Here is a 19,193-nt window from a genome sequence, read left to right as displayed (position 1 = left end):
TGAACACTCTTATGTTAGCCGTAAAATGTAGCAACTTTAGAATGCACATCTTATGTTAAAATATTATTGTAATGTGCAAGAGGACCTACATCATGTAACGTCTACACAATAACGAATGTGTCTCGTAGAATGTTACGTTTTAGATGTAAAATGTTGTTATTCCAACGACAAGTGTCATTTATATGATATACACTATTGTACATAAAATATAGAATATAATTTATATGCAAAGTATGTTATGCAAGAGATTGAGGATATCACGATGTAGACTACATCTTTATGTGAAGTTTGGATGAACTGTTGTGATATATCGACTCTTAAAACAAACATTATCGCATACTCTGAGTTGTGTAACACATCATCAGTCTTAGTTTTATGTAGAATACCTTGTGTTAGGTGTGTAACTCATTACGCAGAATACAATTTATTGGCTGTACAACTTTCAGTGTTAGACGCATAGTGCAACATCTGTTGTTTCAGAATCAGAACTCGTATCACATATAATTAATGCAATGTATTTGGACCATGATCCTGTGTGTCAAAGTTACAATATAGGTGTCTAGAATACAATGTACCTGTTTTAAGATATAATATTTCAGTTGTATAGTATAATTTGGATTAAGTAAAATGTTAATGTACACGTTGGTTGTCAAATACATGAAGTATGTCACAAGTTGAGTGTGACATTTACTTTCATGTAGGAGTTAAGATTTATAACACTGTGTTTCAGTATTTATGATACTAACTGAAATCTCTTCGTAATGAAGGAACTTGTAATGATGCTTCAGATAATGTGTTGTATACATTAACCAAGAGGTTTCTAAACAATAAACAGATCAAACAGAATATACATAATGCCTGTAATAATATCCCATGTTGTCTGGATTGATTAAGACAGTAGAATACTTCTGTTATGTCATCGACAGCTAATTTATTCCGGATGACTTTTATCTCTCGTGTCTAGATATGACCATTATAGGTACCATGTATTTTAAATAATATATCTGTTTTTAGGGATATGATAAACATAAATGTAATACAGTATTATTATATCTCACCCTGTGTACTAATACAATATTACAAACATTATATATATGTATCATTATATTTTACCCTATGTAATTAAAGTAGATTACAAACATAATACAGTATTATTATATCTCACTGTGTGTACTTATAGCAGATTACAAACATGTTTAATATAATATATCTCACCCTGTGTACTTACATTAGATTACAAACATAATTCATGTATTATTATATCTATCTCTATGTACTTATAGTAGATTACAAACATAATACAGTATTATTATATCTCACCCTGTGAACTTATAGTAGATTACAAACATAGTATAGTATTATTATATCTCACTGTGTGTACTTATAGCAGATTACAAACATGTGTAATATTATATCTCACCCTGTGTACTTACAGTAGATTACAAACATAATACATGTATTATTATATATCTCTCTATGTACTTATAGTAGATTACAAACATAATACAGTATTATTATATCTCACTGTGTGTACTTATAGCAGATTACAAACATGTGTAATATTATATCTCACCCTGTGTACTTACAGTAGATTACAAACATAATACATGTATTATTATATATCTCTCTATGTACTTATAGTAGATTACAAACATAATACAGTATTATTATATCTCACTGTGTGTACTTATAGCAGATTACAAACATGTGTAATATCATATCTCACCCTGTGTACTTACAGTAGATTACAAACATAATACATGTATTATTATATATCTCTCTATGTACTTATAGTAGATTACAAACATAATACAGTATTATTATATCTCACCCTGTGTACTTATAGTAGATTACAAACATAGTATAGTATTATTATATCTCACCCTGTGTACTTATAGTAGATTACAAACATGATATATATGTATTATATATCTCACCCTTTGTACTTCAAGTACTTACATTAATATATATAGGGTACAGTACCTGAGCCTTGGCTAATCGGCTCCAGTCGGGTGTTATATACCACAGAATCCCCTCTTTAGCTCCTGGAAGGGTGACTCCTCGGAAGAACATTATCACCAAAACCAAATAAGGAAACAGCGCGGTAAAGTATACCACCTTAATGGGGAAAAAAGACAAGCGGAACAACACATTAACTCACTCACAAACTCTTTAAACCTGGTATTTCATCACAAACAAAGAACATTGTCACCAAATATTTCTTTGTAATTAAATAAATAAAGTACTGTGAAGGAATGCAAAACGATATAGTGATTACATTTTACAATGTATTCACAGCTGAAGGAAGAGAGACTGCTCGCTAGCCCCACATCTCGAACCCTGACTCTTCTAATGCAACAGACACTACACTACGCTCTGCCATTGTTTTAAAATTATATTTCGGTGGACTCAGCAAATAGTCCAATGTAGTTTTGCTATAAGAAAACATCTACACGTTATGTTTACATTCGTTATTCAAATCTGCCTAGAAAAAGCTATGATGAATACTCAGAATAATGATCCATTTATATAAAACATAATTTTACAACGCTAGAAGCGTTCTATGGTCGATTTTGTGCATTTAAATTTATGAAGTAGTGAAAAGCTATTTGTGGGATAATAGATTTATTTATGTGTAATATTTCAACTCTAATAGTGAGATATGATTATGTATGACGTTTGTTTAAACTACACTACATCCAAATATCAAATACATCCAATCAAACAGGCCCGGCATAGCCAGGTGGTTAAAGCACTCGACTCGTAATCTAAGGGTTAGATTCCATGTCACACCAAACATGCTCGCCCTTTAAGCAGTAGAGGTGTTATAATGTTACAGTCAATCCCACTATTCATTGGTAAAAGAGTAGCCCAAGAGTTGGCAGTAAGTGGTGATGACTAGCTAGCTGCCTTCCCTCTAGTCTTACACTGCTAAACTAGGGACGGCTAGCCCAAACAGCCCTCGTGCAGCTTTGTGCGAAATTCAAGACAAACAATCTAATCAAATAATTTGTTCCTGATACTAATTGCCATCTGGTCTTGCCCCCTAGTGGCACGGTGATACGTCTGTAGTCTTATAGTGCTAGAAACCATGTTTCTATACCCGTGGTAGGCACAGCACAGACAGCCCATTGTGTAGTTTTGCGCTTAGCAACAAACAACCTCCTAGTTTTATTTAACTTAATAGAAATACAATAACACTTCTAATAGTTTATTAATGTTAAGTTTTATTTTTTTTATTACTTGGGTTTTCCCTATATTTAGTAACTTAATATTTTATAAGTTTATTTCATGCTGTTTTTTAGTATTACGTTACTTTAGGTTCGCCTCTTTAAGTTTCCATGTTTGTTATATCTGGTCGTTATTTTGCTGTATGTTTCGCCTGTAGAAGCTTTTTCAGTCTAAATATTATATTTTATATACCATGGATTGTCATGTTTTTCTTTGTTATATAGCTTCCATAAACAACTTTTAATGTTAGTCGCAGGTTTAGCCAGTATTTTAGTTTTTACGTTTAATTTGTGTGTGTGTTAAATTTTTACCATGCGCTTTATTTCTAAATACGAGAAACGGGTCTAGAAAATTCAGATAAATGTAACAACAGGAAATGAACTTCAAAAATATTAAAGTTCGGAACAGAGAACGCTGTGGAAGAGAGAAAAGGTTGGAAAGCTAAGCTCTTACAAATTTTTTGAAATTATATGATATTAATATTATCACTTATAGTAATTTGGGTTCATAACTAAAGAATAACCAATTTAGTAAGATTGATAAATAAAGAAAAAAGGCCGAAGTTTTAAATTAGAGTTTTATGGTGTAAATTGTACTAGAAAGTTAAATTAGGCTTAGTACGTGCGACGGTGTTCTAGGCTTAGTTGAAATTCAAGTTACAGGTAAATTGTGATACAGATTAAATACGGTGTTTTATTAAACAAATACAATCAAATGATTAGTATATTGACATCTCTTGTTTTATGGATTAATGTGTTTTTGAATTTAGATCAATTAGTTTAAATTAAGCACGTAGTTATAGATACATTATAAATCACGATATACACGTTGTATTGTTACTATGTACATATCAAGTAAAGACTAATCACTACTACTTTAATTTCTAAGTTTTATATAATTAAAAATTAATTATTTTACTTTAATATGAGCACAAAGTAGTGATAAACACTAATGTCATAGGTTCTCAAATGTTTGGCTTAATGCTAACAGTGTTGACAATATGCTACTGGTATTCAGTGTAGAAATTAAACGTTTATAGTTTGATAGGTGTGATGGATATGATGTGTAGGCTTTACTTCGGATTTCAGGACTGGTATGTTATGTTAAGGTTTGATTAAAATTTTGCGCAGATAGCCCTGTTGTTATTTTGCGCAAAATTTGAACCAAACCTTGAAATAACATACCAGTCTTAAGCTCCGAATTAAAACCCATGACTACCCAGCTAGTCATCACTACCCACTTCCATCTCTTTGGTTACTTTTTTACTAAAGAATAATGGTATTTATCTCAGCATAATAACGCCTCCAATAACTGAAAACGAGAGGATGTTTGTTGGGACGGTGATTCGAACCCTGTTCATGTTCTTTTAAGGAAATCAGAAGTGAAGATGTGCAATTTATACGTAGAGTTTGGAAACTGTCGTAATTAAATTAGAGGTAACATATAAAGAGAAGTGTAGAATGTAGCAGGATTTCAAAAGGAACTTCAGCTTCTACATGTTAGAAATATAATGAGATTAAGTGAATTAGAAAGGCTAGTTATTAAGGTTTAAGAAAGTAGATTTAGTTATAATGATCATATTCTGTTGAACAACAGATGTCAGCACTTGGCTTCTGCAGACGAGAAACTATTGAAAGGAAGGAGAAAAAAAGGACAGATGAGAATGTGGATGATGGGTAACAAGAATAGGCTTGTCTCTTGGGTAACATGAATAGGCTTGTCTCTGGGGTAACAAGGATAGGCTTGTCTCTGGGGTAACAAGGATAGGCTTGTCTCTGGGGTAACAAAGATAGGCTAGTCTCTGGGGTAACAAGGATAGGCTTGTCTCTGAGGTAACAAGGATGGGCTAGTCTCTGGGGTAACAAGGATAGGCTTGTCTCTGGGGTAACAAGGATAGGCTTGTCTCTGGGGTAACAAGGATACGCTTGTCTCTGAGGTAACAAGGATGGGCTAGTCTCTTGGGTAACAAGGATAGGCTTGTCTCTGGGGTAATAAGGATAGGCTAGTCTCTTGGGTAACAAGGATAGCCTTGTCTCTGGGGTAATAAGGATAGGCTAGTCTCTTGGGTAACAAAGAGAGGCTTGTCTCTGGGGTAACAAGGATAGAGTAGTCTCTTGGGTAACAAGGATAAGCTTGTCTCTGGGGTAACAAAGATAGGCTAGACTGGAGTAACAAGGATCGGCTTGTCTCTGGGGTAACAAGGATAGAGTAGTCTCTGGGGTAACAAGGATAGGCTAGTCTCTGGGGTAACAAGGATACGCTTGTTTCTGAGGTAACAAGGATGGGCTAGTCTCTGGGGTAACAAGGATAGGCTTGTCTCTGGGGTAACAAGGATAGGCTCTTCTCTGGGGTAACAAGGATAGGCTTGTCTCTGAGGTAACAAGGATGGGCTAGTCTCTGGGGTAACAAGGATAGGCTTGTCTCTGGGGTAACAAGGATAGGCTTGTCTCTGGGGTAACAAGGATACGCTTGTTTCTGAGGTAACAAGGATGGGCTAGTCTCTGGGGTAACAAGGATAGGCTTGTCTCTGGGGTAACAAGGATAGGCTCTTCTCTGGGGTAACAAGGATAGGCTTGTCTCTGAGGTAACAAGGATGGGCTAGTCTCTGGGGTAACAAGGATAGGCTTGTCTCTGGGGTAACAAGGATAGGCTTGTCTCTGGGGTAACAATGATAGGCTTGTCTCTGGGGTAACAAGGATACAGTAGTCTGGGGTAACAAGGATAGGCTAGTTTCTGGGGTAACAAGGATAGGCTTGTCTCTGGGGTAACAAGGATACGCTAGTCTCTGAGGTAACAAGGATGGGCTCGACTCTGGGGTAACAAGTTTAGGCTAGTCTCTGGGGTAACAAAGATAGGCTTGTCTCTGAGGTAACAAGGGTAGGCTTGTCTCTGGGGTACCAAGGATAAGCTTGTCCCAAACAGTTAGATTATACTACCCAGGGGTGCAGGTGGAGGATATAACCGACAGAGCAAGATATATAATAAAGGGGCTCGCAGAGATGCAGTTTTTGTTACGTATGCAGAAGCTAATGATGTATGGAAAGGTAGGTCAGAGGAGCTAATTAATAAGTAAAAGGGTTGATAAAGGAATTTAAAGAAAAAGTTCATGACTTAATTGTTTCAGAGATGCTGCCTAGAATTAACTATGGGAATGAAGTTATAAATAGGTGGCTAGGGTTAAATGCTAAGCTAACGTTGATATGTAAGGACTATCTTACATTTTGACCTCCATAGGTCATCTTCAGGTTAGCCTTTGTTGACAGCCATATTAGCCATTCTTAGACACATAATCGTTGCTCTGTTATGTTCAATGTTTTGTTTTGCATTAGGAATAGGTATTTTAGTGATAATTTTCAAAAATGAAATTCTGAAAGGATGCGACAGAAAGTATTATTATTAAATATATTATTTTAATATTTAAGATAAACATATTATTCATAGAAAGCAAAAAGTAGCTGCAAGTAAAAATACAGGTTGGTTCACAAAGAGTATGAGAAATAACATTAAATAATGGTATCGTAATTGTACCAACTGAAGTTGACTGGTATAACAGGAATATTGTAGAAGATCAAGAAGGTATCGTAATTGTACCAACTGAAGTTGACTGGTATAACAGGAATATTGTGGAAGATCAAGAAGGTATGGTAATTGTACCAACTGAAGTTGACTGGTATAACAGGAATATTGTAGAAGATCAAGAAGGTATGGTAATTGTACCAACTGAAGTTGACTGGTATAACAGGAATATTGTAGAAGATCAAGAAGGTATCGTAATTGTACCAACTGAAGTTGACTGGTATAACAGGAATATTGTAGAAGATCAAGAAGGTATGGTAATTGTACCAACTGAAGTTGACTGGTATAATAGGAATATTGTAGAAGACAAGACAATCGGGAAACAGGAAATTATGACGTCAAAAAGGATTTGTGAAAAAAAAAAAAGCTGACTGAAAGTGTAAAAATTAACAGTAAGGATTTTTTTAATGTTAGGATTTAAGTAGGATCCTTAAGGGATGATAAAAGAAGGCTCGTATCTGATGATTATGAGATGTCGTAATTATGAAATTTGGATTTTACTAATGAACTTATAAGTAGATCCCACATCTTGAAGAGATGGAAACAAGATCGAGTGAAATAACTACATTAATTCTGAGTTGTTAATAAAATGGGAAGTTTAAAAAATGATGAGGTATCTGGACCACATAACATTTCCTCAAAGGTTTTGAAGAGTGTTAAAGAATGGATATATAAGCTATTTGCTACTATATTTGGTAATTTTTTGAATATTGAGGAGGTACCACAGGATTGGAAGGTAGCGAATGTGACTCCTCTTTTCAAGGGATGTGATAAAATTTTTCCTAGTAGTTAGAGGCCCATTAGTCTTACATTAGTTGTGAGAAAAGTTTTAAAAAGTCTAATGAAAGGTGTTTTCTAAAGTCATTTAAGAAAGTTTTGATTTTATTGGATAGTCAATATGGTTCCATCAGGGAACAATCTTGACTTACAAATCTTTTGACTTTCTTGAAAACGTTAATGTTATGTAGACAAGAGTAAGAGAGTAGATTTGGTGTTCATGGATTTCCAGAAAACATTTGGCAAGATGCCTTGTAAAAATTATCTTTATAGGTGTAATGGATAACTTAGCAAACAGGATAGAAGAGTGACTGGATGGAAGAAAGCAGGAGTTCAGTAAAAAGGGATTTAAGTTAAAAGTGGAGTACTTTAGGATACAGTCTTAGGACCTTTGCTGTTTTTGGTTTACACCAATGGCACAGATGAAGAAGTGGTTAATAACTTACTTAAATTTGTTAACTGTGAAAAAGATGCTGCTGCTTTACAAAAGAACTTGGACCATTTAGTGAGTTGGGCAAATAAATGGTAGATGATGTTGGTTATAATAAATACAAGATATTGCATGTGGGTTATCATAATTTATATTATAAGTGTAATTTCGATAGGAGCAATCTTAACAGTGTGATGAAAGGAAACTATCTTGGTGAAATTGGTAATCTGTTTCTTAACACATCAAAACAGTGTACTGGCACTAGAGGTAGAGCAAATAGGATTTTAGGTTGTACCTTGAGAAATATTGAAAAGAAGTTTAAAATGTATATAATTTCATTGTATAGTACTGTAGTTAGGCAACATTTGGAGTATTTAGTTTGGTCTTAAGTCCTTTACCTTTGAAAGGACATTGAATTGGTAGAAAAGGTTCAGTGGAGGGTTATTAGAATGGTGCCTGGGGTGGGGGTTAAGGTCTCTCAACGTGATTTATATTGCAAAAAAAAGAGTTATTGAGGTATTTAAGATTGTAAAGGGAAATGACAGTGTTGACGCATCATAATTTTTCACAGTTAATAGAGAAAATGGAAGGACTAGGGGACACACAAATAAATATTGATAGTCATCTTTAGTAAAGACAGATTTACTTTTCTAACAGGGTGGTTAGCATTTGGAATGGGCTGTCTTCGGATGTCGTGGAGGCAGTAAATCTAATTTTAATAGGAAACTTGATAATTATACCAGTGATAAAATATTGTTTAAAAATTTAGTAGTTTTAGTTTAGTTTATATTTAGGGTATGAGAGAGTCGAGATGGACTAATAGGTCCTTTGTTATCCCAAAACATTATGTTATGTTAACATAAAGAAGAACCTAAACAAAGAAAGTTTATGTAACCATTAAGGATTAAAGAATTAAAATCCATCATTAATAAAATATTAGAATCGTTATTATATTTGTGCTAAATTAATTATATTTACAACCAGAGGGAGCTAGTATCCTAAATCGAATTATTTGATTGGATGTTTTTTTTCCAATTTGAATGTACATTAAATGTTACATGTCATCGTGTCTCACAGTTAAAAACGAAACGTTGTAGTGAAGTAAATCTACTTACTCGCCTGGAGCTATTAGTGTAATTTTACAACGCTAGTAAAAACTGTTTCATTTTTTACTGAAATATCAAAATAATATTTATGATAAATATGTCTATGTGATGGATAAGTTATACGTACATATCTCAGAACGTGCATACGTTACCCCATTTTGTTTTCTCCACATTCAGAACGTGCTGTGATAAGTAACGCGTATCAACAATGGATCTTCGGTAATTATTTTTCTTATCATTTGTTGCAACTAGTTTTTTTTTCTTTTTAAAGAAGTTTGTTTCATGTTATTGCTTCTTTTATTGTATCAATTAATTTTAAATTTAATTTTTTTCACTCTGAATAAATACATAAAAAAGAAAAAGTCCGACCAAATCTCTTCCGAGATTACATTACACAAAAGACTTATCAAATCTTGGAGTAGTGATCAATAACCAATAGTAAGGCTACGTAGTCTGTACACCCTTACATAAACAACTGAGTGGTGTAATCATAGTGTATGTTGTGACGTACCTTTCCGGAAGTCTGCACTCCCTTAAATAAACAACCGAATACTATAATCCAGGCTAACAGGAGACAGAGAACCAAGTACCACTTAACCTCACCGGTATCTTCAATTCCTCTTGATATATCGAGAACGTAATGTCTTAAAAGAGAATATATATAAAACTATGACAGACAAATTATATTTTATAATAAAAATTGGAAAAAAAAACTAGTTAATAATACTGTAATATATTGTAGAACAACCACATTGTAGAGTAATATATTTTGAACTGAATACCAACTTTTCTTGAAATATTTTGTTTACCACAACAATTCTATTTTTTGATCATCATACACCTAATCTTGAGAAACACGTTCGCATATTACGTAAACTATACAATATGGAGTTTACTGTTATTTTTTGTATATCAAATAAAAAGCAATTTCGAATGTCTTCAGTGTTCAAATATGTTTATTGGTTTGGTTTGAACAGAAGCTCACACTGAACTTATCATTGGTAAAAAATAAATAACACTTACAGAAAATACTCATCAGCTGGGGTTTTCTTCTCCATATTTTTAACAATGGTTGACAGATTCAGTGAAACTGACGTTTCGTAATCAACACAAGTTTTATTGTAATAAGTTCCGTTTCGTTGGGCACATTCGTCAGCGTCTTGATAAGAGTAGCATGCTAAATACAAATAAAGGATCTTATTGTTTAAATAATATAACTACTGACACCACTTCAAGTTTCATTGTTTAAAGCATATAACTACTGACGCTTCAAATTTCATTGTTTAAGGCATATAACTACTGACACTTCAAATTTCATTGTTTAAGGCATATAACTACTGACACTTCAAGTTTCATTGTTTTAAGGCATATAACTACTGACACTTCAAGTTTCATTGTTTAAAGCATATAACTACTGCGACCTCAAATTCCATTGGCTTGGTTTGATTTGTTTTGAATTTCGCGCAAAGCTACACGAGGGCTATCAGCGCTAGCCGTCCAAAATTTAGCAGTGTAAGACTAGAGGAAAGGCAACAAGTCATCACCATCTACCGCCAAATCTTGGGCTACTCTTTTACATATTTGGTGTGACGGGGATTTAACCCCGCTACCCTCAGTCGAGTGTCTTAACCACCTGGCCATGCCGGACCAGTTTCATTATTTAAATAATATAATTCCTGCCACTCCAAGTTTCATTATTTAAATTATATAACAACTTCCACTTAAAGTTTTATTGTTTAAATAATATAACTACTGCCACTTCAAGTTTCATTGTTTAAATAATATAACTACTGCCACTTCAAGTTTCATTGTTTAAATAATATAACTACTGCCACTTCAAGTTTCATTGTTTAAATAATATAACTACTGTTACATCAAGTTCTATTGTTTAAACAACACAACTACTGGCACTTCAAGCTTCATTCTTTAGGGCATATAACTATTGACACTTCAACTGTTTTTAATTGGACATTTCGAAGTATAACAGTTTTCATAAGTAGCTGTATTCTGTGTAAAAAAGTATCGAATAGCTTGCTTTACTACAACTGAGTCAGTAAACTATAACGGAGTATTCTACAATCAAAGTAATGTTTTATAACAAGTGAAACTTTTTTAAAGCTGGTCGTTTCTCACTGAAAAAAATGTTTCATAGTAGACTGTAGTACAAAGTAAACAGTGATTTATAACTGGCTGTGTCGCAAGTGAAACGCCCCCCCGCTAGTACAGAGGTATGTCTCTGGATTTATAACGCTAAAATCAGGGGTTCGATTCCCCTCAGAGGGCTCAGCAGATAGTCCGATGTAGCTTTGCTATAAGACAAACACACGCAAGTGAAACAGCATTTTATAACTGGCTGTGTTAAAAGTAAAGCGGTATTTTATGACTAGTTCTGTTATAAGTAAAGAAATATTTTATAACTGGTTGTATTAGAAGTAAAGCATTTTTTTATGTCTGAACATATTATAAGTAAAGCAGCCTTTTATAATCACTGTATTACAGCTAGTTAAATATATCAAAAATTGAAGTAAATTTTCACTGTTCATGACATGATATCAATGAAAATATATTAAATTATTATTCTCGTTTATATTTACACATATTAAGATGAAATATATCTTAATATACACTTTTACTGTCTTTACATACATAGCTTGTTTTCTTCTCCAAGTTAAAACATCTATTACATGTGTAACTCGAATCTACAGAACATTATTTTAGATTTTAACTGAGGTATAACAAAGAAAGTTGTTAAAACTAAAAACTTCATTATGTTGAAAATAAAACAAAAACAGAGGTTTTAAGTTTAATGGATAGTTTTATTCTTATTAAAGAATTCAGTTCAGGATTCGTTTGTTTTCTTGGTTTTAAAATCCTCCTGAGAAAACTTATTCAAAGATTGAATGGGAAGTTGGTTATCGGTAAAAATGTTATGTGGATTCATTAACAAATATGGTGAATCTCAGTTTATTGAATTTGTGGTGAAACACAGAAAACATTCCAACATTGAAAATAGTGAAATTCTGCTCAATGATACACACAAAACATTCCAACACTGAAACTACTCAAATTCTGCTCAATGATGAAGATAATATGGATGGGAATTCGTTGTAAAACGTATGTTTTTTTCAATAAGGAAAGATTATTGCTTGGTAATTACATTTTTAAAGAAAAATGTGTTTCTTTCCAAAGATTCCATTCTAAAAAAGGATTGGATAAAAATAACTCGCGGCCCGACATAGCCAGATGGTTAGGACGCTGGATTCGTCATCAGAAGGTCGCGGGTTCGTGTTACCGTACGCCAAATATGATTGCCCTTTCAGCTGTGGGGACGTTATAATGTCTGTCAATCCCACTATTCGTTGGTTTGTTTTTGAAATTTGGACAAAGCTATTTGCGCTAACCGTCCCTAATTTAGCAGTGTAAGACTAGAATGAAGGCAGTTAGTCATCACCTCCCACCGCCAACTCTTTGCCTGCTCTTTTACTAACGAATAGTGGAATTGAACGTAACATTATAACGGTCCCACGGCTGAAAGGACGAGCATCAAACAAGTTTGGTATGACGGGGACTTGAACGCGCGACATTCGCATTACGAGTCGAGTGCTTTAACCACCTGGTCATGTTAAGCTTATTCGTTAGTGAAAGAGTAGCCCAAGAGTTGGCGGTGTGTGACGATGACTAGTTTCCTTCCTTCTAGTTTTACACTATTAACTTAGAAACGACTACCGCAGATAGCCCTTGTATAGGTTGGCGTGAAATTCAAAAACAAACTAAACAAAAAATAACGCATACTCCCAGCAGCATACCGAGTTTCAAAAACTATTTTGTTCTGAAGAAGAACGATCGTTTTGTGAAATAGAAGATGAACTCTTTATAACCTGACGATCGTTTTGTGAAATAGAAGATGAACTTTTTATAACCTGCTGCAGGCTATACCCTCAACTTGTACCAGCATGGGATTTGTCCTTCTGTATTCAAACAATTTAAGAATTAGTTTGTAACAGTAATATTTCATAGTGCTTGTTTTTGTTTCGTTTACGTATTTTGAAATACAAATCAAATACTTATATAAGTGATATTATTTGATAAAATCGTGTAATTCTGATAAAGCTGTTACTTCTTATCATTCAAATGTAATAAGCTATAAAACAAAGTTTAAATATAGTTATTCTTAGCAGTAGTGCTGCCCTCTAGTGGCACAACGGTAAGTCTGAATGTTTTGATATTCACAGTATATTGTGCAGCTTTGTGTATAACAAACAAACCATAGTGCTATATTTGGGTCAGCACTTATTTATAATCAGTACTACAGTATGAATGGCTCTTACTTACTATAAGTATAGAACTCACTATAATATCTACATACAAGCAGTGATCAACTCGAGATATTTATTGATTTACTTTCCATTCCTCACGCCAGATAACATTTATATACCTGTAGTACTGCATTACTTATAGTTCTTACCTAACAACAATACTTCATTGTGGATAGTTATCACTTACTACGAATCCTGCACTTTGAATAATCTTTAATTATCAACACGAAGTAATCCATATTTACTAGTAGTACTTGACAGTAATCAGCTATTTCACTTAGAACAATTGTTATTCAGCAGCATTTCACTTGGAAATTCTTGTTTATCAGCAGTATTTTACTTGGGACAATCCTTAATTACCAGCAGTATTTCAATTCGAACAATTCTCATTTATCAGCAGTATTTCACTTTGAACAATCCTTATTTACCAGCAGTATTTCACTTTGAACAATCTTTATTTTCCAGCACTATTTCACATAAAATATTATTTACGTACCAGAAATATTCCACTTGTAATTTTTCTTATTTATCAGCAATATTCCGCTTTCAATAATCCTTACTTATCAGCAGTATTTCATTTCTAATTGTCCTTACTTACCAGCAATATTCCGCTTGTAATTTTTCTTATTTACCAGCAATATTCCGCTTGTAATAATCCTTACTTACCAGCAATATTCCGCTTGTAATAATCCTTACTTACCAGCAGTATTTCATTTGTAATTGTCCGTACTTACCAGCAATATTCCGCTTGTAATATTCCTTACTTACCAGCTGTATTCCACATAGAATAATCCATACTAGCATTATTCTTCTTAGAAAAATTCTTACTTACCAGCATTATTCCATTTGTAATAGGCGTTACTTACCAGCCGTACTCCACCCAGGCTCACAGTTCTCCCAGGGTAATTTTCTGGACCAAGAAGCAAAGGTGTAGAACAAAGTCCAAGCGATGATCATGTTGTAGTACAGCATCACCGTACAGGAAACCAAAACCATACCGTATCCGATTCCTATAATATAGAAACAAAGAAAAGTCCTATATTAATTTAAAATACATGTTTGTTTTTATATAAATCTAAATGAATACAATTATCACACGAATTAGTTAAAGAAAAGACCACTGCTTTTGATACACAGTAAAAGAAAAGGTAAGAAAATACAGAAAATTATTGCTTAAGTGAATGTTTTAAGTCGTCAAATGCCTCGAGAATGAGCAAACTACATGGAAAACACATCTTAACAAGAGCTGTTTTGATTAATACTAGAGTTGAATTTATATCTATTTTATTACCACTTGTAATATATTCTTATAACATATAGTGATATATGATACACATAAATTCATGAATCACAAACTTTATCTACATGGATGAGTTTGTTTCCTTTCAATTATATTTTATAATCTGAGCAGGAATGCACGTGAAATATACCTAATATAAAGAGTTATCCAAATAAACCCATTAAACTAATTCTCAATATATATTGTCTTTGGGCTCAAATAGCCAATTCCAATTCTCATAATTCTGATGTAATTTATAATTCTATGTACAAATAACTTCTGTAGAATTATTTTTAAGTTTTTGAAATATTCCATGGTTTTGTATTTTCAACCTTTAGAAGCACCTATAAACACATTTTTTTTCCAATATTTTTACAACAAAGACAAACATGTTTACACCACGTTTTAAGCATTTGATCTTTAGTTGTGAAGCATAAACCTTTTAAATATTTACCTCAAAACCTGTTTATATTCTTAGAAGGCTGGTAACTACATGTAACTCTTATGTAAAAAAATCACAGACATCTCATTCTATTGTCAATAAAACAGATTGTTTTCGTTAATATTATTTATTCATTAGAAAGAACAAATAAAGATCCAAGCAGATATTATTTTTGCAATTTTAAGAAATAGTGATAATTAATTAAAAAAACATCTTAAACTTAAAATCTTAAAAAGATATAATTAAAGTGTGGGTCTTATAGGTGTGATAGTGTTTTGTAGAAATAGAAAAGTGAAACATTACCTTTCCCTGAAAAAAAAAAACTGTTAAAATATAAGCATTACTTGACCCACACCTGATAAAATCAACACTAGTAAGTCTGCTAGCTCGGTGGTTACCCTGAAACAGCGGGCAGAATCGTTCGAAGAGAGCAGCAGGGCCGAGGTTGGCGTACTGACCAATGGCCAGCTCCATGAACATCAGTGGTAGTCCAGCAAGAAGCATCATGATGACAAATGGGATAACAAACGCCCCTATAAAACAAATAAACGTGATAACAATAACGAGGTTGTTTCGAACTTGTAGTGTTTCGATGAATTGGATGTACTTATTTTTCTAGCAATGACAAAAAGCGGATATAGGTGTTAGAGCTTGGTAACCTAAGAACAAATTGAACAATCTAATGATATATTGTCAAGTATCGGTAAGAATTTTGTATACGTGGCACAACAGAGTGACATCTTGAAATGTGTTCACATGTTACTTCCATGGAGGGAGGTGGGAAGTTAGAGTTTAAGGAATGCTATCAATAATTTCTAACTGTCCTCCATTATGTTTACAGACTTACAACGTTAAAATCTTAGGTTTGATTCCTTAGGTAGACACAGCAGATAGCCTAATATGACTTTGCTCTAAGAAACCAAAGTATAAAAAATAGCTTCTAGCTTTCAGTAGTATTTTTTTTGCAATAACTTAACAACAGAATCTTATTAGCGAGGAATATTATAATTGCAATTTCAAGACAAGGAACAAACTAGGCTTAGCTTTATGGACTAAAATACTGTTTTTATATAAACCCATATGACCAATATGAACAACATACATCATAAACTCATATGAACAACATATATCATAAAAGGTTGAAATACTGTCAGTGTAATAAACCTTACAAAATTTTCACATTAAATCACATTTTCAATTTGGCCCACATATTTCATCATGTTCGGTTTTTACCTATTTAGTTCAGACATTTTATTTCCTGACTCACCACTAATTGTAACAGAAGATTTTGAATCTGTTTTGAATCGAACATGTTAAGTTGGTCCTTACAACATATTAAAAGTCTTAAGGAATCATGAAAACCATTTTTATTATTTTTGCGTTAAAATCCTCAAAAACAGAGGTGCAAGAAAATGTTTATTAAATATATTTCCACGTAATATGTATCTTTATAATTAAAATATAATTTATCAATCTTAAAATATGCTTCAGACTAAACTGTTCACCAAGAGTGCCAGAAGGAAAGGGTGACATATACACTGTGCCTATTCAACATGTCCACCAGGATTGCAAGAAAGAAATGATGGTATAACACTGTGCCTGGCCCATACTTCCATCAGGCTTGTCATAAAGAAAGGATGTCATATGTAAATTGTGCCTGGTCAACAAGTCCATCAGGATTGCCAGAGCTTAAGGGTGACATATACACTGTGCCTGTCCAACAGGTCCATCAGGATCGCCGTCGCGATTATTGTAACACACAACAAATAGCTAGAGCTCTACAAAGAAAAAAGATACTGCTGCGACAGATACTCAGAGATGTGTTATTTGGTCATCATAATAACACTTCAAGTTTAACATGGAATTTTCTTCTGTGGCATACCAACTATCGCTGAGGGTAAGGTACATGATATTTTCGTTCTTACGATAACTGGATTCAAGGGTATAATACTGGAAATTTGCATCAAGCAGAAAGATAAATATGCTGGCACTTTAAAAGTTAAATTTATATCTGTTCATGACTTGTCTACTGCTGAAAATGTTTACCATCAGTCAATTTTCGCACAAAGAAACAAATTCTTGAAATTCATGAGACTGGCAAGAATGTATGGAAGAGCAAAAAGAAAGAGCATCCATGTGATGAGTTACATAATAATAAAGAACTTATTTAGCGGAATTTCTCACGAGCCATCACTAATAAACCAAGATGTTTCAGCTTCTAAGAATGATGTTATAACAGCTGGAGAGAGAACTTTAGTTTTATATACAATAACAAATGTACCAATGGACTTGATTATTGCACCACAAACAGTTCTGTGAAAGTGTTACTATAGAGGGCTTAAGAGCGAAGTCTACCTCCTACATCTACTGCAACCAAATACCAAAGCTTTCAGGTGTACCGTCAGGTCCAACAATGGAAAGGTCATGATCTTTCACCTGGAGCCTGGACAGGAAATCAAGTAATGGACATCTAATCCATGTGATGAATGATACAATACTAGCACCTGTGAACCTTGAGGATGATCTGATGCATGAGGATCTGGGTGCATGAACTCTGTTCATCTGAATTTTTATGAGGAAGAAGAGACAAAATTGGATAAGAATGGTAATGATAACAGAAATCCATAGACAGCTCATTAGACATAAACAAAGACTACCAAAATGATATAAGTTTATGCCTAATGTCATGTAAAACATTTGTGGAAGCCATGTCTTAGATCCACTTGTATGTATGCGTTTCTCTATATTATCATGTTTATAATTGAACTATAATGACGTAATTATTAAAAATTACTAAATATTAAAAACAATGACTAATAAAGGCTCAAAGAAAAGGATGGGATTTGGCAAAGATTAATCATTACCATTAATAATCCATCTACCTTTTAGACATTTTTAGGAGGGTGATATATATCAAGATATTTCTATAACATTCAACATACAATCGAAAGTCATATCGGTACAAATGAATGAACATGGTATACAGTTTACCAGTGTAATTTATACCGCTAAATGTACTTTCACAAGGTCCCAGAAAGTATTCTGTTTCAAGGGTAAATAAAACTAAAATTAAAAGGAAAACGTATTTTTTTATTTCTTGCTTTTGAAGTTCAACGTCATTATTTGTTGTAGCCTACACTGTGCACAAATTTCCTCGTGATTCACAGCATGCGCACGTTTTACTAACGTCACGACAGTACGAAATGCAACGTTAAGCGTCACTTATTTGACGTCATTTTAGTGTTTACTGACTGACTGACAGACAACCCACTATTGTATAGAGGAGAAAGTGGTTAAAATATGTGATCCCCTTTAGGTGGCCATTATTCCATTTTAAGGAAATTTTGGCTGGGTTAATGAGACTTGGTGATTTACCAATAAACTACCAATATAATTTAAGTAGACAAGTAATAAATATATAATGTTTGATCAGTGAACATTTTAAAAGTGGGGAACAAAAATGTTTTTTATAAATTGTTCACAAATCGCTTATTGATTTAAAAATAAAATATCTTGTTGGTAAACAGTTAAGATGTTACAGCAGTAAAACATTTAGCTATCATATATTACTTACTCTAGGCATAGTATACTTTGATGAAATGTCTCTCGTGTTCAAAAGGAAAGTTTCAAAAGTTGCAGAAATATATATGATATATATATGGTAGGGGTATATGCAAGTTTATTTTTGAAATTTACTTTTACGATGATTCATTATGACGACTTGTGATATATCATAGGGAACAAACTTCACAAAACAAAATCTTATGTTTCAGTTAGTGGTGGGTGTACCCATCTTTTGGACACAAAATACCTGGACTATTATGAGCCACAGTCAATTTGCTTTAAATATTAGTTGAACATTCTGAAAAAAAACACACCTTAAAATGGTAGATTTATTCATGAATACCACTACCACCCAAACACTGGTAATAAGCAAAATAAGTGGTTTCACGATTGTTAGACAAAATCAAAATTTGCTCATTTATTCACATTTTTGTTAATACTATTGTTTGTTCAGCTTATAGCAAAATTGGTT

General features: G+C 33.2%; 1 protein-coding gene across 1 annotated transcript in view; it reads right to left on the bottom strand.

The window, feature by feature from the left end:
• The window catches only part of LOC143236082 (sodium-dependent dopamine transporter-like), a 66,442-nt gene that overhangs the window by 18,000 nt on the left and 29,249 nt on the right, over nt 1-19,193 (bottom strand). The window contains exons 3-7 of the mRNA XM_076474377.1: nt 15,556-15,690; nt 14,303-14,446; nt 10,144-10,297; nt 9,632-9,764; nt 1,984-2,118 (exon numbers count right to left, since the gene is read on the bottom strand). Coding sequence (XP_076330492.1) covers nt 1,984-2,118; nt 9,632-9,764; nt 10,144-10,297; nt 14,303-14,446; nt 15,556-15,690 — 701 coding nt within the window. The remainder of the gene's footprint in view (nt 1-1,983; nt 2,119-9,631; nt 9,765-10,143; nt 10,298-14,302; nt 14,447-15,555; nt 15,691-19,193) is intronic.

Source organism: Tachypleus tridentatus, chromosome 1 (genome assembly GCF_004210375.1).
Source record: "Tachypleus tridentatus isolate NWPU-2018 chromosome 1, ASM421037v1, whole genome shotgun sequence".
Lineage (NCBI taxonomy): Eukaryota > Metazoa > Arthropoda > Merostomata > Xiphosura > Limulidae > Tachypleus > Tachypleus tridentatus.
This window is presented reverse-complemented; position numbering and strand designations above follow the sequence as displayed.